Source organism: Myotis yumanensis, unplaced genomic scaffold (genome assembly GCF_028538775.1).
Source record: "Myotis yumanensis isolate MYYU_CA2020_CCGP unplaced genomic scaffold, mMyoYum1.0.hap1 SCAF_9, whole genome shotgun sequence".
Classification (NCBI taxonomy): Eukaryota; Metazoa; Chordata; class Mammalia; order Chiroptera; family Vespertilionidae; genus Myotis; species Myotis yumanensis.
The window spans coordinates 65,739,912-65,762,641 of record NW_027223760.1 but is presented as its reverse complement, the minus strand read 5'-3'; the positions used below and the strand labels follow the sequence as shown (position 1 = coordinate 65,762,641).

The window sequence follows — 22,730 nt, the reverse complement described above, 5'->3', positions numbered from 1 at the left end:
TCTGAGGCTCTGGTGCCTGGAGCCACGCCTGGTCCTCACCCCCCAGGAGCCCAGGGTCTAACGGGGACACAGGCAAGTAGAGCTTCACGTGACAGAGAGCAGCCGGCAGGAGGCAAGGCCCTGCCCTGGGAGCCCAGAGGAGAGGCCTGCAGAGGGGTGCAGCTGACCAGGCCCTGGGGGACACGCTGGCCCAGGCAGTGGGCAGGATGGGCTGGAGGGAGGCAGCCTAGTCAACTGGCTGAGTCGAAGGGGTGTGACTAGAGGCCAAGTAAGAGCCTCGTGTGTCCCGCCGGCCTAGGATGCCACTCAGGATGTATCCTGAAGGCAGCGGAAACCAGGCAGGTATGCCAAGCAGAGCAGTGACACCCATGTTGGCATCTGGAAGGATCCCCATGGCGGTCATGTAGGAAAAATTGGATAGGGTCTCCCACCCCAGGAGGCTTTCGGGGTTCGGGGCAATGACCTCTCCCGGCTTGTGCTTCCTCAGGAGCAGGGCCGCAGGCTGCGGAGGACCATGCTGGAGCTGGAGAAGCAAGGCCTGGAGGCCATGGAAGAAATCCTGGCCGGCCCCGCGCCCCCGGACCCCGCCGAGGTGGCGGACCTTTTCTATGACTGTGTGGACACGGAGATCAAGTTCTTTAAGTGAAGCGGGCCGCCCTCCCCCTCGTATTTAAAGTTTCCCACCGACTAACTTACCAGCAAAACCACCGCTCTCCTGGGCGAGAAAGACGAGAGGCCCTCCGTGGCAGCTGGCGGTCCCCTTTCCGAAGCCAGACCGGACGGACACTTGTGTTCCGCGTCCCCTCTGCCACGCGGTCCCCTTCCTCTGCTGTGTGACATGTGCCCCGTGCGCCCGTGGTTCCCCGTGTGACTAATCGTGGATTTCAAGCTGCTGTTGTTGTATTTCCGTGACAATGGACGCGTTGGCCTTTCCGGGAGGATGTGCGCTCACCAGGCCCCGGAAGGCAGGCTCCACAGTGCTGAGCGGGCGGGGAGGCAAAGTCTCCTGAGTCTTCCTCGCTGAGTAAGTTTCTTCCAGGCTCACAAATGGCATTGCTGTGTCTGGGCCAGGGCCTTGCCTGTGCCCTCGAGGGAGAAGCTTCCTGGCCGCCTTGAACGCGAGGGCTTGTCTATAGTGCGGAAGGTCTCCAGGTGTGTCTTCTGAGGGACACATCTGGAGGGAAGGAGGACAGGGGTCCTGTCCAGTCCCAGCTCCGTCCGGCTTCCCGTGATCATCACAAGCCCGTCTTCTGTGCCCCGTGCTTGTGAGCGGTGGACCCACCGACTGCTCCCACGTGCGGGAGGGCTGCTCCCCTGTGTGAGCTGGACCCGCCCCCTGTAGCGAGTCAGAGGCAGCCACACCTGTGGCTTCCCTGCATCCCCGCGTGGGCCGCCCAGAGGCACCAGGCTCACCTGCTCCAGCGCACCCGCCACCTGGCTGCCCTGGTGCAGGATGGTTCCGGCCTGCTTACCGCCGTCTGTTTAGGTCAGTGGTTCTCAACCTTGGCTGCACATTAGAATCACCTGGGAATCTTTTTAAAATCCTGATTTCTGGGCCTCCTCCTCCGGAAATTCTGTTTCTTTGTTATGGGGTGAGGCCACAACATTAGTAACAAAGAAACAGAATTTCCAGAGGTGGAGGCCCAGAAGTCAGGATTTTATAAAGATTCCCAGGTGATTCTAATGTGCAGCCAAGGTTGAGAACCACTGGTTTAGGTGAATTACCAATAAAGGGCCCTCTGGCACAGTTCCACCCCGCAAAGCCGCCAAGCTCTCGGTTAATGAGGGGAAGAGAGGGAGAAACTTTTGGCTGTTTCGATTCTAGTTAAAGTAGCTGGAATCCGGGCAGACACAACATTATCTCAGCAGAGACTTTGATTAGACCGATTTGTTTCCAATGTCGTGTTCGCATGAAGGATTTGACTTACCACCGGAGCGCAGAAGAGCCTGCGAGGAGGACCAGATGGGCCAGCGCTGGGAACACAGAGGGCAAGAAGGCGACAGATGGAGGTAGAAGCATCTCACTCCAGGGTAACAGGCCAGCCCCCGCCCTCCCTGCCCAGCCTGTTACAGCCCACAGAGCTGTGTAGGGAGCAGCTGGCTTTCCCCGGGCCTTGCCTCCATCCCTCCCACCCCCCGTGTCCCAGCAGCTGCCTTGAGACGGGTGGCTGGCGCAGTGGACCAGGTGCAGGTGGTGGGGGGCTTACCTCCAGCCACTGACCCTCTCAGCCACGCTCGGAATGGAAAGGGGCGGAGATGGTCCGACCAGCGTGGCTCAGAGATTGAGCATCGACCTGTGAACCAGGAGGTCATGGTTGGATTCCCAGTCAGGGCACATGCCCAGGTTGCGGGCTCGATCCCCAGTATGGAGCATGCAGGAGGCAACCGATCAATGATTCTCTCTCATCCCTCTCCCTTCCTCTCTGAATAAATTTAAAAAAAAAGGAAAGGGGTGGAGATGAGTCATGGAGAATGTGGTGGTAGACAGCTAGTGGAGAACAGCAGCTAATTGCTCCTACTGACTCTCCAGAAGCAACATGTCAGGCCACAAGAAGGGACACAGGTCCCATACTCAGACGTGGCCCGAGGGTCACAGGTTTTATCGGAACAATCCTCTTTTTTTCCCTACCAACTGCCCCCGAAGAGCATCATGAGCTCTTTGCCCAGCAGGTTTGTAGGAAAATGACTAACTACAGGCAGTGACAGCCAGGAAGACTGTGGGCTGACAAAGTTAATAGCAGCGGTGCGTGGTGGCTTGTAGTCCCCGAGGCTTTGCCCAGGTTCGGGCCTTCACTGCTGATTCACTTAGGGTCTCCTCCAGCTGCCATTCTCAGAGTGTCTGCCTAAAGCTGCTAAGGGGGCCAGGGTGGGGTTCCAGAACGATGGAGGTACCCTATTCCCCCCTAAGCCCACCTACAGAGTGGTTCTTTAAAACACCGAGTTTCACACCGAGGTCTCACCTCCACCTGTTATGGAAACATCGCATCAGACCTGTGATGCTTAAAGTGATCCGGGGTTTTACCAAAAGGAGGCTAGTGAGAATAAATGACAGAGGCCTGCTTTCATTATTATGGGCCAAACAGAGGTCACGGTGACCCAGCCAGCCTTAGGCCATTGCCCAGCGTGGTGCAGTGGGACACACAATGGGTGCTTCTGTGAGGGGGCGTTGACCTTAGCCCAGCACTTCAGAGAACGGCCAACCTTGATGGAGAGTTGTCTGGGCTCACACTGTACATCGCAATTGTGATGCCCCTGGGTGACCACTAGAGGGCGAGGCAGCCCTCCGTGGCACAGCCTGGCAGACGGTCAACCCGGCTGGGGTGCTTCCCTCAGGCCCAGAGGTAGTCTGTGTACAGTCGGACCCAATAATAGCAATGGACAGAGTCCTCGTACAGTGGGCATCACAGGGAAGGGCAAGAAGAGAGCCAGGAACCTGCCGAAGTGGCCTGTTCACTTCTAGGGACTTGTATTCACTTAGATGAGCAGCCTGAAATAGGTTGTTTGGTTTTGAGCAGGCTGTTGCTGGGGGCACTGCTTGTTCTTTAAACACTCCCCACAGACCGTGCTTTAAAAATGCATATCATTACGTGGATAACTCCTTGACCGGGGGATGGCTTTTCTAAAGGCAATATGGAGAAAACAAATATTCGAGATGAACTGTAAGATAATGTTTAAAGGTCAGAGTATAAATAGCTTCCTAAAACACCATCTGTGTATCCATTAACCCTCGGGTGGGGGTGCAGTGCATTGTGCAGACGGAAGACATGGCCGTAGGGACAGCTTCTCCCCCCGCTCCCACCCCACAGCCAGGCATAAGCCAGTCAGTCTTGCCTAGTAGAGGGACTGACCACAGCCTCCAGGAAGGTACATGAACAGAGCAGAAGCAGTTCTCTTTCACTCCAGGAGGTGGCTTGGAGCTTTAGGTAGAATAAGGATGTACTTGGAATGATGGCGATTCTTTCGTGCCCAGTAACCTAAGACACAGTGTTCTCATTAGAAAGAGTCTGCCTGACAAGCTGTCTAACAGAGCAGGTGTGTGCCTATTAGATTATAGCAGCTGGTTCCTTCACTACTGGGTGGCTGAGTAGGTATAAAAATAGTTATTAACCAGGCAAACCACTTTGCTCCCTAACTGATGTCACCCCACGTGCGGCTGGCCCAGCAGGGAAGCCAGGTGGGACCGGCGTGTGTTCTGGAACCAGTAACTGCACGCTCCACCGAGGAGCTGACAAGTCATTTATGGGGAAGGTGTTCTGCTGAGCTCTCAGCGTGAGGAGGGAAGCACATAGAGGAAGGGGAGCGGGAACCACCTCGCTGGCCATGCCTTCCTGTCTAAGGGGGAGGGGTGAGGGTCCCAGGCACACACTGTCCCAGAATACTCTGTGCTTCCGGCACTTCGCCCCACAGGCCCTGCGCCCCAGCTCCCCTCCTGTGGTCTCTGTCAAACATCCCGACCCGCCACGTGCAGATGTCTTGTGGGAATGAACACGCACACGTTTGCGATCATGTTGTGAGGAGGTAAATGTGTGAGCTGGACAATGCTGTGGGCAGGGAGTGCTAAAAGGGAGACTCTTTGTTTCCTGCAGTGGGAACTGACCGTGTCGTCTTAACAGCCTTTTGTACAATATCCACAACCTAGACAACTTCCCCATCCAGTGCTTGCCCTTGGAATTGTCCCTAAATACATCAAGCATACAATAAAAAAAAAAAAAAAAAAAAAAAGCAAAAAAAATAACTGAAACTGATGTCCGGTGGCCTTTTCTACCTTGTGTCTCATGAATAAATGTGGGCATCAGTCACGACATAGAAAATGTGTAAAAGGAGATGTGTTTTTTCTCACTTTAATCTTCAGAAAACCCAACCTTTTCAGCAGTTTCCTCCATTTCTGTACCATTCTGTGGGTAAGTTCACTCTTTAAAAGTAAATACAAAACCACAAGGAGATACCACCTCACACCCATCAGGATGCTGCTGTAAAAAACCAGAACTGACAAGTGTTGAGGGGGGCCTGGAGAAACTGGAACCCTTGTGTTTTACTGTTGGAATGTAAAAACGTGCAGTGCGGGTGGAAATCAGTGTAGAGGGCCCTCAAAAAAAAATTACAAAGAGAATTAGCATATAATCTAGCAATCCCACTTCTGAGTATATACCCTAAAAAATTAAAAGATGTTTTCAAAGAAATATGTGTACAGCCATGTTCACAGCAGCATTATTCATGAAAGCTAGAACGTGGCAACTACCCAAGAATTCATCAATGCATGGATGAATGAATAAACAGAATGCAGTATATACATAAAATGGAATACTATTCAGCCTTAAAGAGGAAGGAAATTCTGACACATTCTACAACATGGATGCCCTGAGGACATCATGCTAAGTGAAATAAGCCAGTTTCAAAATGGCAAGTATTGTATTATTCCATGTAGGTGAGGGGCAGGGAGCGGGAAATGGGGAATTTCTTAGGGGGTATAAAAAAGTTTTGTGGATCATAAAGGAGTTCTGGACAATCTTGTGAATGCACTCAACACTACTGAATGGTATACTTAAACATGGTTAGGATGGTAAACTTTATGTTGGGGTTGTGTCACCACCATTAAAGCCGTACTAGCAACAGGCGTCTAGATGCTCCAAATGGCTGCTGACATCTATGCCAAGCATCTTTACTTTAAAGCCCCGAGTGGGTCCACCAGAGGGAAGGATGCCACTTAAGAAAAAAGTCAGCCTCTCTCCACTCCTGTGGCCTAGAAATGCCAGGTTGCTCCCACGACCCTGTCTCCACCAGGATGGGCAAATGCAACTTCTTATCTTGTTCATGGAAATGAGTGACCTCTGTCAAGGTCAGAGTAGTCGACTGCCCCATTTATATGACTAGGAACTGCTAACCCTTTAAACTTGACCTCCAGCTCTTTTCCCGGTAATGTACTCCTGCAAAACTCCAAGGAGACAAAGCCTGCATTCGTTTGCTAGGGCTGCTTTAACAAATTACCGCTAAACAACAGAAATGAACTCTCACGGGGCTGGAGGCTAGAAGCCCAAGGTCCACGTGCGGGCAGGGTGGGTTCCTCCCGAGGGCCGTCTCCTTACGCCAGGGCTCGGCTGGCCGTCTTCAGCACTCCTTGGCCTGTAGCATCACCCCTGTATCTGCCCTCATCTTCCCATGGCGTTGTCCCCCGGAGTGTGGGTCTCGGGGCGAGGGCAGGCCGATGCCCGGGTCTGCTGTGACGCAGGGGGTTAAGGGTTGCCCGGGTGTTACATCACTGAGCTGTCACCACTATATGCTCAGGTACATGTTGATGTCTCCATTTCACAGGTGAGGAAACTGAGGCACAGGCTGGTGAAGTAATTCACTTCCCTGAGCCAGCGTCCCCCGTGGGTAAACCTCCCCTCCCCTTCCCACGTTTCGGAGTTCACCTGCAAGTACTGGCATGGAGGTTGGGGTGATACTGCTGCTCCATAGAGGAGGTTTTTGGAGGAGTTTGCTACGTTGTGGGGGGTGGTGCTAAGTGTACTTTAGGTTGAAAGTTGTTCCTTTTAAACATAAGTTAGAGGAATTCTCTACATAAACACACACACACACACACACACACACATTTTAAATGTTTTTATTGATTTCAGAGAGAGAGAGAGAGAAACATCCATGATGAGAGAGAATCATTGATTAGCTGTCTCCTCCATGTCCCACACTGGGGATTGAGCCTACAACCCACGCATGTGCCCTGACCAGGAATCCAACCGTGACCTCCTGGTTCATAGGTCGACGCTCAACCACTGGGCCATGTGGCCGGGCTACCCATATTAATAAACCTGAAAAAAAATGCATTTAAGAAAGTTTTTCCCTTAGTTGGTTTTTCCAAATACCCATTCAGTTAGCTTAAAAACACCAGGGGAACATCAGACAAAACTGACTGGTTTAGTCAGAAACGTCAGCTCAGTAAAGGCCTGATTCTAACAGGACATTTATTTCAGCAGCGCCGGAGCCAGCCGAGTACTGGACCTCATCCTGTCAGAAGCCCTCCTGACTCTGAGCTCAGTGCTGGTGACCACGCTAGGTTTCCACAGGGAGACGGCCAGAAGCATGTCCATTTGTCAAAGTTTATTAGGTACAGAGAAATAACCTGCAGAGGCTTTTTATATTTGTTTATATTTATAAATACAAAATGCATGGGAAACACTGGGGAGCGCAGACGACAGGCCTGTTGTGGGAATCTCCGAGGACGGAGACTGCAGTGATCAGCTGTCTGGGGGCGGCAGGGGGTGCATGGTCAGGGGCTCCACCTCTGTCCTGCGAGTCCAAGGGGCCCGAATGCAGTGATCGGTCTCAGAGGAGTGATGCGATGCCGACTCCCAAGATCTGCCCCCACCCCCCAATTGCGATTTGTGGTTTCTGCTCATTCCTTCTGTCTGCCCTTGAATCGTTTTGTTTTTCATTTCCAGCCCAGCGTTGTGGACCGAGCACGTATAAGCACCTCACAGAGCGGGCGGTGGCCAGTAGGCAGGACTGCCTTTGTCTAGGGCCGCGGTTCTCAACCTGTGGGTGGCGACCCCTTTGGCGGTCGAACGATGCTTTCACAGGGGTCGCCTAAGACCATCCTGCATATCAGATATTTACATTACGATTCATAACAGTAGCAACATTACAGTTATGAAGTAGCCACGAAAATAATTTTATGGTTGGGTCACAACATGAGGAACTGTATTTAAAGGGCCAGAAGGTTGAGAACCACTGCTCTAGGGCCTTAAACACGATATTTAAATCCTTTGCAATTCTGTCATACAACTGGGAGGGAGGTGATGTGAATACTGTTATAATAAAGGAAGTCTGACCTTTCGGAAACCTTCCAGAACATCTGAAACCCAGCAGCTATGCCCAGAGCTGGTGACCTGGAAAACTTCTTTTCCATTGATTTGTTACAATTTGGCTTGATTTAGTCCCCAGAGAAGGGAACTTGACCTCTCTCACTGGCTTCTCCCTGCAAGGAGGAAGCACAATGATGGAGGGTAGCATCCTAGGTGACTCTGGACCACCACTAGGTGCGTGCAGTCACGTGTGAGCAGAACCCTCCTATCCGCTGCCTTTTTGGATGGCTTGGTCTGGGTGTGGTCCCCTCGAGATGGGAGCCCAGGCGAGGCTGGTTCCAGAGGAAACATTTTTACCGCCTGCCAGCCTCTCCTTCCACAATTTCCTATAATCTGCAGCTATTTTGATAACAGGCCAGAGATGAGCGTGTTTCCTTCTATTTTCTCCCCTTCCTCTGTCACAGCCGGCCTCTCCCAGGACAGGGAGCCCTGGGAGCCAGGCGGCAAGCACACACACACTTCTGTTCCCTCTCCAGCTCGAGACCATGGGTGTGACCAGCAGTCGGAGCCCACCCTGGCCTGCTCCTTATCCAGGGGTGGCTGACCGTGGACACGGCTGCCCCCAGAGAGGTGCCACCCACCAGATCTCAGGCCAGTTCTGTTCTTCAGCTCAGAGGGAGCTAGGTTTTGCCTGAGGGGTGGCCCTAGGCCTGGGGGTGGGGAACCAGACATTTGAGGCAGAGAGTTCCTAATACATTCGGCCCACACTTTTTCTTGCCATAGAAATCCTGCACTTGGGAGAGAAAATACAGACCACTGAGATAGGATTAGTAATTTACTCTAAAAATGAGTGTGATGCAGGTTTCTAACTTGCAAGGAAAATACCCCAAATCTCCTAAAGCTGACCCAGGTCGGCCTGGCTGCCAGGAAGGGGCTTGGAGGGGACAGGAACGACGTCTCGGGGACTTGGGCACGAGGGGCACTGTAAACAGAGCATTGGCTACTCGTAGGGTCATTCATTTACAAAAGGGGCCGAGCCCACGCCTGCCTGGGCTTTGTGTTATATTTACATTAGGCAGGAAAAAGAAAGAATCCCTGTACTGCAAGACAGAAGCGGGACGTGGCGTCCCGTCCGCTGGAGGCCGAGTGCGTCGTCTGGGAGAGGGACACTCGGGTCTCTGAGCTGTGTCACGTATAAGGCATTGTTTGGTTCGATTCTGCAGTTTGTGTGCTGAGAACATAAAATCATGCCAATCAGAAGTCACCGTGGATACCGTGACTGTGGGGCACCTGGCAAACCAAGGAATCTTCTAAACACGGGTCCGTATGCAGGAAGGGCCAGCCTGCACGGTCTTTACAGTCACGGGACGGACGCTGTGGGGTGGGGCAGGGCTCCATCTGCACCGGTAGGTGAATGCCAAGATGCATTTTGAAAAAATGGAGAAACGGTGAGGGTGGCTTTTTTACAAAATAAAAGTCGACTATGATACCGATTTAAAGCCTGTGCAAACCACGTATTTACAATAAATAAATGCTCCATGCAGAGCCTGTATGTCAACTGCATTGCAACTGGAGTGCGGTGAGGTCAGACATGGCCTCCTGGGATGCCTGTCCGCAGCAGGGAGCCCCAGGGGCTCACAGGACGTGGGCTTCCTCCGTCTTCTCACCGGAGCGTCTTCAGAGTTAACTGTGGAAACATGACAGCATCACCAGGTGGGGTTAGAAGACTCTGCACGCAGGTGACTACCCCTCACCTCCCAGGGCTGGGCATCGAAGCGCTCTCTCTGTGCAAGGCTGTCAGGGCCTGATGCCCCCTCATACGCAAGGAGCTGATTTTTACCCAGGGTTGCAGGTGGAAAGGGATGAAATGGGACATGTAGTTCATGACAGGCGGGGCCTAATGCCATCGTATAACATGCATAGGCTCAAGCATTTTTCATCTTTTATGTTTCACACAGTCTGACTTTAGCCAGAAATCTATATATATAAAAGCCAAGTGACTGAAACGACCAGAACGACCGGTTGCTATGTTGCACACTGCAGTGGCCAACCGGCCCGATAGGGGCCTGAATCGGCCCCCGACCCCAATCAGGGAGGGGCAGGGCCAGCTGGCCAACCTCCCACAGCTGATCAGCCCCCATCAGGGCTGGTTGGCCGGACCCCACCCATGCACGAATTTGTGCACTGGGCCTCTAGTTTCAAATAAAAATGCTCAATAAAAAAAGTTTTAAAATATTAGAATATTGATGAGTAAAGAACCACCCCCCCCAGGGTAAGAAACCATGTATTCTATGTATGAGAGAGAACATGGAATTATGTTTTATAAATGTTACAGGTTGCTCGAGCTGACATAGGAGGGCAGAATGAATGGGGAGTAGATGTGGTGACTGCAGATGAGTCCACACAGGTTATGTGGTGGCGATTCCAGGGACCACCCCCCACCCTCACTCTTTAGGTTTTAAAGTTCTGAGTGTCATTCCAGCGGGAAACAAAGGCATACCCCGTGGCTCTCCCTGAGGAAAGGGGTGAAGCCGTTAGGAGACAACATACCCTCACCGTCTCCGAGGGACCTGAGGGACGCGTTACCTGAGAGTTTCTGCCTTTGATGTCATCGGAGCTCTGCCCAGCAACCTCAGCGTGGAGCCAGGGACCAGGTGTACGGCCTGAAAGGCACGGGGACAATCTCACCATCTGTTGGCGCAGGGCCCGGCTGTGCATGGCACAGAGACGTGGGCTAGACCGGTGCTCACAGCGCTGACAGTAGCAGCAAAGGAACCAGAGCAACGTGAGCTGGCCCACCTGAGACCTGCAGCTGCTGGCCCCAGACTGTGTGTTTCCACACTGCTTCTGGGTCCCGGACTGCGCGTCCACGGGCCACATCCAGCATGCTGGGGTGGGGGGACAAGCCACAGAGGCCTGTCGTCTCAGTGTCTAGACAGAGAGCATCTTAGCTCAGACACCCGCCAGCCCCAGCACCCGAACGTGCCACCCACAGCGCTGGCCTTGCTTTGAAAAAGAGCCAAAGGTAAGTACATGTTGTCAGTCACCTTCTGTCCCACCAGGACCCAACTCCTTCTCTGAAATGCATTGTGTTGAAATATTACACAAGTTTATATATATTCTCATAATGGAGACTTCAATACAGAAGAACGTAACAGGAGAAAGAAAACCAACCTGAAGTGGCCCTCTCTGCCTACCCCTCCACCCAACCCCCATTTTCATCCCGGAGTCACCGCTGCTCCGAGTTTGGTGTTTATCCCTCCAGATACTTTCCCATTTGGGATTTACTGTGTAGGTATCGGTGTTTAAATGCATATATATGGTCTCACTGGTCTGGCTGAGTTTTACTTATTTATTTTCAAATACTTTTATGACTGAGTTTTAACCCACATTCCCTGACGTTCCTGTGAGGACTTCCCCTGGGTCAGGTGTTCCGAACGGTGGTCCTGAAGTCAATTCTCCTGCTGCATTTGGTACAAGACCTTCTGTCCTGCTTCTGCCACAGACGAGAATTAAAGAACCACCTCCCCAAGTCCTCCAGACACCCCCACTGCTGTGCTCCCCACAAAGCAGCATGAGCAGCAGGAGTAGCCATCGCAAATTATTTATAAGATTGAAAACCTGACGACAACCCACGTTCAAGAAAAGTGTCCGGGAGTCTAAAGTGTCCGGGAATCTTCCTCTGAAGGAGTCCTAGCAGCTGTGTGAATGTTTACAAAGGCTCAGAGAATTTGGGGTGACATTCCAAGAATAGCAGTCATCCGAACATGCCAGCTGCTGTGTGTGCTCCCTGGGAGGAAAAGCAGGCTGGGAATTGTCTAAGGAGAATGACCAGAACTATTTTTAAAATTCATAAAAGTATGTGTAACAGACTGAATTGATTCTTCCTGGACCATCTGGTTTGCTTTAATCTCCTAAGAACACCTTTTCAGTTTTCGATAAGAACCCAGATGTGGTCTTGGGAACCTGTTGAGGCAGGACACGGTTTTCTGAGAGATCTCTCTCACAGGAGGTCTCTGCAACTGCCACACCCCGAATCCAACGGGCTCTGTAATTCCCATTAAAGTGCTTTTTAAATTAATGAGTGCACTTGTTCTTTTTTTTTTAATCTTCACCCAAGGATATTTTTCCATTGATTTTTAGAAAGAGGGGAAGAGAGAGGGAAAAACAGGGAGAAATACCGATGTGAGAGAAACACATCGATTGGTTGCCTCCTGCATGTGCCCTGACCAGGGCCTGGGCCAGAGCGGAACCTGCAACCAAGTTACATGCCGTTGACCAGAATCAAACACAGGACCCTTGGGTCCGCAGGCCGACGCTCTATCCACTGAGCCAAACCAGCTAGGACTGCATTTGTTTTTGAATAAAGATATTTTCAGGTAAATGACATAGAGAGTGCTAGATTTTTAGCCAGTTTATTAACTAAATGAAAAGTAAAAATACACTGATATACAGCCCTAATTCCACGTGGCAGTCTGACCTTGAACTGACTGATCTTAGGTTTAAAAAACTCCAGTCGACCACAGAAAAGGCTTCCTCTAGGCCAGGGTTTCTTAATGTGGCTCATTTGGGGCTGGTTGATGGTGTGTGGCCTGCCTGTGAGCTGCGGGCTGCTCAGCATTATCCCAGATGCCAGTAGCACATCCTCTATGCCCCAGACCATCTGCAACAACAAAACCTGTCTCCAGACAGCACCAGGGTCCTCTGGGCAATACTACAGGCCCCTCCATAGCTCAGCCATGCTCCCTGGTTTTCCTAAACACCACTGTTAACAATAGCAGAGCTAAACGAGAATTGCTTTCCTCACACAACAGAAAGGAACGCTCTGCATCTCTCCTTATGCACTGTCGATGGGAATGGACAATGGAAAACACTATGGTGGGCTCCCTTCACCCCCCACATTAAAAGGAGACTTTCCCAATGATCCAGCAATTCTACTTCTGGGGATGCACACAAAGAATGAAAGCTGGGTCTCAGAGAGATAATCGTATACCCATGTTCAGCGGCATTTTAACAAGTGCTGAGAGGTAGAGGCAGGGCAAGTGTCCACTGGTGGATGAACGGATAAAGAGAATGTGGAGTATCCAACCGCAGGATATTATTCAGCCTTAAAAGGGAAGGAAATGCTGGCAAACACTCATCCAGCAGAACCAACGCTGTCTCCCAGACCTCGAAGAACGCTAACCTGGGGAGCCAGGCCAGGGGGTAGCAGGAGGAAACTGTAAGGAGAAATGTAATGGGACAGGCCTGACCCATCGCAGACTCACACTGATATAATTAACAAGGTTCTACCCTCCGGCTCGCAGGGATGGCAGGGACATGCTAATTTAATTGTGTAGAAGGTGATGTCTGCTAATTACAGATGCCATTTCTGCTCTGCAGGATGTCAGCTCATTTAGTAGGTTTCTCCTCCTCTCACCTACCCAAGTATCAGGAGCCCGTGTTTGGGTCTGGGCACTGATTTGTGTTGAGAGGAGCACAGCACAGACTGCCAACTGTGCCCTCCTGGCCAGCTGTGTGTGGGCAGAGCTTTTCTTATTCTCAGAGATGAGACTGGGCACCATGGGCTCAACGCACAGAAACCTCACAGGAGCATTTCCTGAGCCTGAAGGTAGAAGGACTCCGTAGCACACTGGCAAAGGCTGTGTAACAGAAGGAGACTTTTAAGAACCTGCCTGCTGGAATGGTTTGGGACAGAGATCAGCAGAGTATAGCCAGCAGATCAAATCCAGACAGCACCTGTGTTTGTGAATAAAGTATTATTGGAACACAGCCATGCCCATTCATTTATTTACACACTGTCAATGGTTGCTTTCACGTGGAAATGGCAGAAGCGAGTAGTAGTGGCAGAGACCATATGGCCTGCAGAACCTCAACTATGTCACCTCTGACCCTTCAGAGGAAACGTCTGCTGACCTCTGGCTTCTCCTAGGGGTCGGCCACTGAAACGCCTCCAGGGGCCAGGGGGTCACATTTGTGTGTTGCAGCTGGGGTGTAACAGAACAGCTGCAAACTAGTGGGAAGCTGAACCCTGGAGAAGGGGCCTCACCAAGGTCCTTGTGAAAGAGACTCAAGAATGCCTGGCCTTGGGCTAAGCCCAGATTCTGATGATTTTACAGTTTTCCACGCTGGCCCACGGAAGCCTGGGGCTGGGGGACTTCCTCAGATTGTGGTTGGGGAGCACATCCCACCCTCACCCGTGTTGCTGACTCTGGCCTGTCTTACCAGCTCCTGTCCAATCGGATTGGCCCAGCACCAGACACAAATCGGCTCATGTTTAGACCAAGAAGCAGCATCCGTGTGTGGTCAACACCCCACCTTGCTTTGCTTTGCTTCCTAAAGTCTTGCCTCCCTGGACTTTGGGCCTGAGGGGCAGGACGCCAGCCCCTCCCTCTTGCACTCTTGGGGCTGAACAGCTCAGCTGAGGGAAGGCCTCCCTCGGAACCTGGCCACACGATGAAGCCAGGAGGCAGTGGCTCTCACCGGGGGAGACCTTCAGCCTTAGCTGGACATCAGAATCGACGAGCAGCTTTTGAAATCGCCAACACCCTGGCCCTACCTAGGAATTCTAACTTGGCTGGTCTAGTGCAGCCTGGCCTTCAGGGTTTTTAAGTTCTCTAGGTCATTCTGTTGTGTAGCCAAGGTTGAGAGCCGTCGGCCTGAGGACATGCTCGTTTCACTGTCTGCCAGATGGAGGTTCTTAGGGTTCTTCCAGGCTGCCAATGCCAAGTTCCTGCATTCCATCTTCCTTGGGGTGTTTAGCTCCCCAGTCAAAAGCCCCAGAGAGGGGAGGGATCAGTGGTGAATTCACCCAAATATGATTAAACGATTAACTCTGGTATTGTGTAAAAGACTCTAAGTCAGTGGTTCTCAACCTGTGGGTGGCGACCCCTTTGGCGGTCGAACGACGCTTTCACAGGGGTCGCCTAAGACCATCCTGCATATCAGATATTTACATTACGATTCATAACAGTAGCAACATTACAGTTATGAAGTAGCAACGAAAATAATTTTATGGTTGGATCACAACATGAGGAACTGTATTTAAAGGGCCAGAAGGTTGAGAACCCCTGCTCTAAGTGAAGCCTTGGGGACTGGGACTGATAAGTGTTCCGGAACTTCAGACGTATGGACGGCACTGAATCACGGTCCAGCACAGTGAGAGAGGCCTCAGTAATCTCTGAGAGGCAGCCTGTAGCCAGTGAACGCACGCCAAGCACCAGATGCTGGAGAGTCAGGGAGAACCAGGGGTCCTGGCAACATGAGGGCAGTACTTACTTCGGGGGATCTTGCTGGGGTAAATCTTCTGGCAGGGCTTGTACTCATCCGGAGGAGGAAAGTCTTCCACAGAATGGAACGTGAATTTAGACTCGAAGTCATCTGCACATGCGGGAAACGGCAAGGTTACTCGGTTACCGTGATGACCCAAGTCGGGAAATTTCCCGGGGCGCACAGGTTGGCCTGCCCAGTGCTAGGGTTTCAATGGTGGGGCTATTCCCCTCAGACCTCCATCCACTTCTCAATTTTTACTGTTTAGCTGGGACAAGGGAAATCGGGGGAAAATGAAATCAACAGACTCTCCCCATCACCCACCCCAACTGATGCCCACCAACATCTTAAGGAAGCTTCTAAAGGGAGCCAAAGAGCCACTGGGCTCTCCAGGTTCCAGGGTCAGAGGCGGGGAACGTGGCAGGCATAGGAACAGCACAGTCCCCACAGCCTGAAGCCCCCCTGAGCTCCTGGGAGGGCTTGGGTGGGGAGGAGTGGGCTGAACGGGAGTCCCAGCCTGGCTGGTGAGATGGAGCATGGCCCGTGTCCATACGGACTGACCCAGGTCCCCAAAGCAAGCGGGCTCTGTCCTGAGCCCTTGATGGCAAGGGGCGGGGGGTGTGGCCTTGTCAGTGGCTGAGTCCCTGCTTTATTATCCAGGCTTTGTGTCTGACAGTAGCTCAAGCCACAAAGGGATCCAAAGATTTTTGGTCACATCCGACCCCATGTGACTTTCCTTCCTATCTCCATATTTTTGCCCTCATTGTCCCCCTGCCTGCTGGGCCTTCTGTCCATTCATTCACCTCATCCAAATCACTCTCTCCTTTCAGCCCTATGCATGGGTTTCTCCATGGAGACAGACACAGCTTTGATGTTTGTTTTCTTGCCTCTCTTTAAACTCAATCAGAAAGTTCAGAGTGGGTTCTGGGACCCTCCAGAAAGCCTCCAGGGAAACCCTGTATTTAACACAACCTGTGGGCTGTTCCATGCTACAGCGAGCACCCTGTTCTTGCAAAGCATGCACCCTGGCGGGCGGGCTTCCTCCTGGGACAGGGAACCACCCCCTCCCTGCCAGGACCCGCTTACCAATGATGTGCATGTGCAGGCCTCCGTTCCGCAGCTGACCTCCCAGCTGTGGTGTCGGGGTCCAGCCTGGGGCCTGCTGGCTCCTGCTGGAGAGCTCCGTGGTGGGGGATCGCGCAGGGGGCGCTGGGGGTGGGTTCAGCTTCCCCCCACTGGTACCTGACAGAGAAGATGATGGGTGTGTTCAGATACTAGAGTGAATGCTGTGAGGGGTGAGGTGTTGAGACCTGCGGATGTAAGATGAAATGGTGAGGAAAAAGGCTGCCTCTGGAGCCAACCTGCTTGGACTGAATCCCAGTTCTCCCACGGGGATAACAACACAACCTCTTTGTGCCTCAGTTTTCTCCTCTGTCCAATGGGAATAGTAATAGCACACGCACACGCGCGCACGCGCAAACACACACACACACACCTGCTAGAGTTGTTGAGTGAAGGAAGTCGCATGTAGTAAGGGCTCAATAAAGGTTAACTGCTGCAATAATCTTAATGACAACGACCATCCTCCTCTTCAGATGGCACAGCCCCCAATAGGGGAACCGCTGCTATAAAAGTATTTCCTACAGTTTTATTCACAATAACCAAAAAGGGAATCAACTTTAACATCTAACACTGAAAATAGGGTACTTACTGATTATCATGTTAATATGCTTATAAATAAGTTTTAAAGATTTGATAAATTGCTTTTAAAGTAATATATAAGACAGAATAGAAAATAGTATATGCAAAATGGTATTAACTATGCAAATACACATGTACATTCAGAAAAAAAGGAATAAAACACATCCAAATATGACCGTTTTTATTTCTGGGTGATGTTATTATAGGGTAGGTGATTTAAACTTCTTTCTATTTACTCTACGATGAGCTTGTGTTATTTTTAATGCAAATAAATACATTTAAGAAACTTTACGCATCAAAGAATTTTCTGACAGATCAAGGAACACGTGTATATGTGTGGGCGTGTGTTGGGTGAATGTGTGGGTGTTTGTAAATATAATGTTGGGGTATTTATGAGTGTGTTTGCATGTGTGCGTGTGGATGTGTGTGAGCGTTTCCCATTCAGACAGCCACCAAGAGTGAACGAAGCCGTTGCGCTACACGGACATCAGTCATGGGGCAGGTGTGTGTGCTCAATCTCAAATCACTGCTGCCGGGGAGCTAAAGGAATTACTTTTAATATTTGGCTGAAATACAGACCCTCCATTTCCTTGAGTCAGCAGGAGAACCTGCCAAAAAAAAAAAAAAAAGGCAGAACACTGATCCAACCTCCTGAGGGCCGGTGACATGCTGGCTGGGAGCCAGGCTGAAATAACTCAGGAAAAATTGAACAGGAAGCTGGTTCTGAAGCAAATGCACCACAGCCCCTCCGCCCCAGGAAGGAGGTCTGGCGACTGGACAGGATGGGAATAAATAGCCCCCTCTAGATCTCCCTGCTGTCAGGCCTGTTCCAACAACTGCCTGAGGGGGCGCTACGGCTATCCCCACTTCACAGGGGAGAAGGACAAGCACAGAGAGGCTGTGATTGTCCAGGGTCACACAGCTAGGAAAGGCGAGGGGATCTAGGCCAGATTCCCCGGCCTGTGATCTGCATCACCATGGACAGGTCTCCCAGCTGCCCTCAGCCTTGATTTCCTGCCTCTGACATGAACACCCCAGCTAAAGTCCCACAGCCAGGCTTTATTACGCTCCACAGCGGCACTGAAGGGGTCTGTTCTAAACCAAAAGCCCAGCGTAAGGCATCGAAAGGTAGTCCCACGCGGCTCACAGGAGCAGGTCTCTGGCTGTGGCCCTGCACCTCCCGACTGCCAGCACTGTCTGGTGACCCTCCCGTCTGGCCACCCTGGACCCGGACAGTGGCGCTCACCTGGGCCTCGGCCCGGCCTCTTCTTCTGCAGGAAGGGCTGTCCAGGTGGGGCAGGCGGGGCAGGTAAGGCCTGCACGCTGGGCTTCAGGGGCTGCGCCTGGAAGCTGGGGGACTTGGGGGGCAGTGGGGGTGGGGCCTCGCTGCTGTTGTTAGTGCCTGGCATAGGGGGTGATGGCACCAAGGACCTCGGGGTGCAGGAGGCGTAAAGGGGGAGTGGTGGTGGAGGGGGCGGCGGGGGCGGCGGTGGGGCGGGAGGCTCCCGGGCATCTTGGGTGGGGCTAGCAGCATCCGCATGGAGCCCTGGGTATCCACAGGGTGGAAGGAGAGGGAGCGGGGGTGGGATGGGCGAGAAGTGCAAGGGGGGCTAGCTGTGGCTTCACTGTCTTGTCACTGAGAACAGAGGTCTGGGGAAGAGGGGGGTGGCGTTGGGGGAGGGGGCGGAGGCGGAGGGGGAGGTGGAGGGACAGCAGGCGGTGCAGAGGGCAGAGCGGGTGCAACTACCAGGACATTCCCTTTGGTCTGTGAGCCAGGTGGGGACACCAACGGAGCTTTGATGGGGGAGGAAGGGGGCAGGGGCGGGGGGTAGCGGCGGGGGCGGTGGGGGCGAGGTGGGAGGAGGTGGGGCAGGCACGCTGGGGCGAGGAGGGGCCGTCCTGGCCTCCGAGGCAGTGCCTAGCCTGGGAGACGCTGGGGCGTTGAGCGGCCCGCTGATAGTTTTGGTGGGAAGCCGGGGAGAAGGTGCTCGGGAGCCAGGGGCCTGCCCTGTCTTGCCACCTGAAAGCAAAACAAGTTCCGAGTTAGCTCAGCGATGGAGGAAAGAGGAACCCCAGGTGTGTGGGCAGCAATGCCCAAAGCTCTCAGGCATGATGTCGGCGAATTGCATTCTCCCTGCATGTCCATGGAGAGGCCTCAGGGGCAACAGCCGTCACCCAAGAGGCCAGCTGACCAGCCGCAAGGTGCTTGCCAGCATCATGGTGCTGTCCTCCTTGGAGACGAGCCCAGCTCAGCCACCAGCCTTCCTACTGCCTCCACCAGGCCCGCATCTGCCAGGCCCCCCAGCCCAGGCACAGGACTGCTCCACCTCCTCTGCCCTCCTCACCTCAAGGTGACCTCACACTCAGTCACTCTCGCCCACTGTGTCCATCAGCCCATAGGTCCTAGTTTGGGTCTTCGGGTGTCAACCAGACCCTCCTGGTTAGGGGGTGTTCCTCGCTCCCCGCATTTATGAACAAGGATTTTGTATTGAGAGCAGAAGCTTCCTGCTTCCCTGAATATATAAGGTCAGTGATGGTGAACCTTTTGAGCTCAGCATGTTAGCATTTTGAAAAACCCTAACTTAACTCTGGTGCTGTGTCACATATAGAAATTTTTTGATACTTGCAACCATAGTAAAACAAAGATTTATATGCCATTTAAATGCCATTTAACAAAGAAAAATCAACCAAAAAAATGAGTTCGTGTGTCACCTCTGACACGTGTGTCATAGGTTTGCCATCACTGTATAAGGTTAAGAACAAAGCCAGTGGGAAGATCCAGGTCCTTGGGGATCCAGGTCCAATGACTTTGAACCTCCCCATCTGCTGGCCTCTGGGAGTGGCAGCTCCCTTCCCCAAAGACGTGTACCCATCTCTAAGGGGCTCGCTGCCTCCTGGTCTCCTGGCTTCCTCACCCCATGGAGCCTCCACCACATCGACCCCAATGGGAAGCCCAGACCCTGGAGGATTCAACAACACACGGCCTACAGTCAGCACTGTGTTGGGTGGGCTTCTCGGAAGCCAGGTGAGGAGGGTGCTCCCGGGAGTGGCCTTGCCACGCCGCACACCCTTGCGTCACCATGTTAGTTCCGTCCCTCTGTCCTGTTTATCGTACAGAAGTTTTGTAATCACTGATGCTTCCATTTAGGAGGCAGTAAAAGTAATTCTTCCCAACAAATACAGAGCTCTCACTAAGAGGAATTCTGGGCGATGTTTTTTCCCAGTCTCAGCACCCTCTTGTTTTACAATCCCCAAGAAAACGTGTGGAAAGCCCTTGAAAGCAAGCGTGCTCCCACACCTCCAACCTCCCGGGGCTGCAGACTGGGAAACATAGCTTCCACATCGGATTCCTACCCCAGCCTCTGCTGGTGGCTCTGAGCCTGTCAGTCGATGAGTCCCCGTGTGTTTTCCCAACCAGGTGCCACACCCTACATCCCAGCGTACGGGATGCCAAAAGCCAGGCCACCAGAGCAAGGTGTGGTCCAGCTGACTCGGCCGAGGCTAAGTGGGCAGGGCTGCGGTGTCTGACTATGATGTGACAGCCACCCGGACAGCACTACTCATTACAGGTCTCGGCGGCGGAAGGGCTGCCTGGAGGCGGGGCAGTGGCGTCATTATTCCTGTTGAGGATTTCCTTTGAGGAGGTTCTGGAAGAGCTGCCTTTGCTTGGATGTGCCCATCCTGGCTGACTCGATCCCCTGGGCGTCTAAGGCAGGCACTGCCTGAGCAGCTTGGCTGAACATGAGGGGAGGGAAAGCCTCCAGTGGCCTTCTACCTCCTGGATATCCAACATTCTACGTGAGCTCAAGGGCAGCCGCCAGGCTCAGGGATTCCTGCCTCTGACTTCTCAAACGGCTTCCTTAGTCCACAGAGAGGAAGGCGCAGAGCCCAGGCAGCGCCCTAAACAAGGCAAGGCCTCCCTGTGCCCCGTCGCTGGGTAAACTGTGAAGGGATAACAAAGGTGAGGAACAGAATCAGCCCCGGAATGACCAACCCAAACTTTCTAAGTGGCTGGGGACACCATGTCTCCAAGATTCAAAACCCTGTAAAGTGAGTCAGTTCAAAGCGCAGGAGCCTCTGCTTACGACGCAGCCAGACCAACGAGAAAGGGGCAAGCCCATTTTTATCGCAGCATGAGCCGCAGAAGCGAGGAGGGCACTGGCCCTCCTTCAGCTTGTGTTCATGCCCACGCTGGGATCACACGCAGAGCTGGCAGCGTGCACTTAAGGTGAGACCCACAGGAGAGAGAGGAGCTGATGGCGTGAGTGCAGGCAACGAAAGCAGCCGGGCAGTGGGCCAGCAGAGAGCTCGGCAGCGAGTGCCAAGGGAAGGGAGGAGACTTTCCAGCGTAGCATAAGCACTAGCCCTAGAAACCCAAACAGAAACACAGAAGGAGACCATGAGTCGGGCGGGGAAGGCCAGCTGGAGTGCACACAGGCGGCTGCGCTGATAGGAGAGGAATTAGCGTTCAGAGCCCCGGGGGTTAACAGAAGATGAAGTCAGTCATCTTTCAATGTGCACATGTTTCCAAAAAACCTTGGGATTGCATGGAAGTCTCATTACACATTCGACTTTAAAAGAAATTCAAATGTTTTCATGGGTCCCTAAAAGTATTGTGAGTACTAGACACTGTGCTCTCTGGGCCTAATGGCTCCGAGCAACCATACCGCCCACTCACACATTTCACTCAACAAATATTTACTGAGCACCTACTATGTGCCAGGCATTTTTAAGGCGGTGAACAAATCACAGTTCCTGCCTTCATGGAGAATACATTTAGAGAGAGCAGACACAAAATAAACCAGTAAATGTATAATAGGTCCAATGGTGGTAAGTAATACAAGAAAAATAAGTCAAGATAGAGGAGATACAGAATGACAGGGTGGGACTAATTTTATATGGATGATGAGTGAAGCCCCACTGGTAGGTTGATCAGATGCCACTTGAGCAGAGATCTGAAGGAAAGGAGATAGTGAGCCATGTGGACACCTGAGGAGGAATGTTTCAGGCCAAGGGAACAGTTAGTGTGAGGGTCCTGTGGCAGCAATATGCCTGGTTTGTGCAAGAACAGCAAGGAGGGCAGGGTGTGGCTGGAGTGCAGGGCTTGAACCAGCGAGAGTGGTAGGCAAGAAGAGAGACAGCAAAGGCCAAAGTCCTTTTCTCTGAATGACAGGGGGCCGATGGGAGAGTTCTGGGAGAGAAGAGCCATGGTACCTCACCCTGACATGGCAGTAAGCCCACGCATCTACCTATTGGTCCTGACCTTGAGTTTCCCTCCTGTTACAAACATCCTTAGTCCCATCATCATGGATTTCGATCTCTTCTAAAGAGACCAATGCTCCACTTCACAGAGTGGCTCAAACACCTGACGTGTGTGTCCTATTGGAGACTGTTGGCTTCCTTAGTCTGATCCCTGTTATCACCTGATTGGGGTTATTTCTGAGAAGAGAAACTAGTGGGATTTTTATATCCCAAACTATATTTCTTTGACACCGTGAAGGAAGTTTGAAAAAACGTGGGCGCAGAAGAATGCCAGGTCTCAGGATGACCTTGGAGCTTTCTTGTCTGACAAACCCTCAGCAAAAATTATGAAATGAAATGGCCTCTGAGAAGGTTCAAGTTGGATTTCAAAGCATCCTACAGCCCTTGTCTGTGCTGGACTTTACCAATAGGTGACAGCAGCAAATGCATCCCTATGTCAAACAGCCACGGAGCCCATAAGAAAGTTAGCAAAGTCACACGGTAGAAGATTCTATACTAGGAATTTTGGGGGGCTTGATATTCCCTGGATTAATGAAATTCATTGAGTTTATTAAAAAAACAAAAAAAGAAACCCACTTTTTTTTTCACATATATATTTTCCTAATTCTAATGCAATATATTTTTTCTTCTTTTTTTTATTTTCTAAAGTTTTACATATGTCTCCTTTTTCCCCAATTGACCCCACCCTGGAGGACAAGCCCC

At 52.1% G+C, this 22,730-nt stretch overlaps 2 protein-coding genes across 2 annotated transcripts in view; one reads left to right on the top strand and one right to left on the bottom strand.

The window, feature by feature from the left end:
- The window catches only part of SCRN1 (secernin 1), a 46,802-nt gene extending 42,080 nt beyond the window's left edge, over nt 1-4,722 (top strand). Inside the window, exon 8 of the mRNA XM_070424501.1 lies at nt 488-4,722. Coding sequence (XP_070280602.1) covers nt 488-646 — 159 coding nt within the window. The 3' untranslated portion in view covers nt 647-4,722. The remainder of the gene's footprint in view (nt 1-487) is intronic.
- Nucleotides 4,723-6,585: 1,863 nt separating this feature from the next.
- Nucleotides 6,586-22,730, bottom strand: part of WIPF3 (WAS/WASL interacting protein family member 3) — a 61,733-nt gene continuing 45,588 nt past the window's right edge. Inside the window, 8 exon segments of the mRNA XM_070424500.1 lie at nt 6,586-9,483; nt 10,383-10,459; nt 15,075-15,176; nt 16,152-16,307; nt 18,013-18,373; nt 18,375-18,431; nt 18,433-18,594; nt 18,596-18,786. Of these exon segments, the coding sequence (XP_070280601.1) occupies nt 9,460-9,483; nt 10,383-10,459; nt 15,075-15,176; nt 16,152-16,307; nt 18,013-18,373; nt 18,375-18,431; nt 18,433-18,594; nt 18,596-18,786 (1,130 nt within the window). The 3' untranslated portion in view covers nt 6,586-9,459.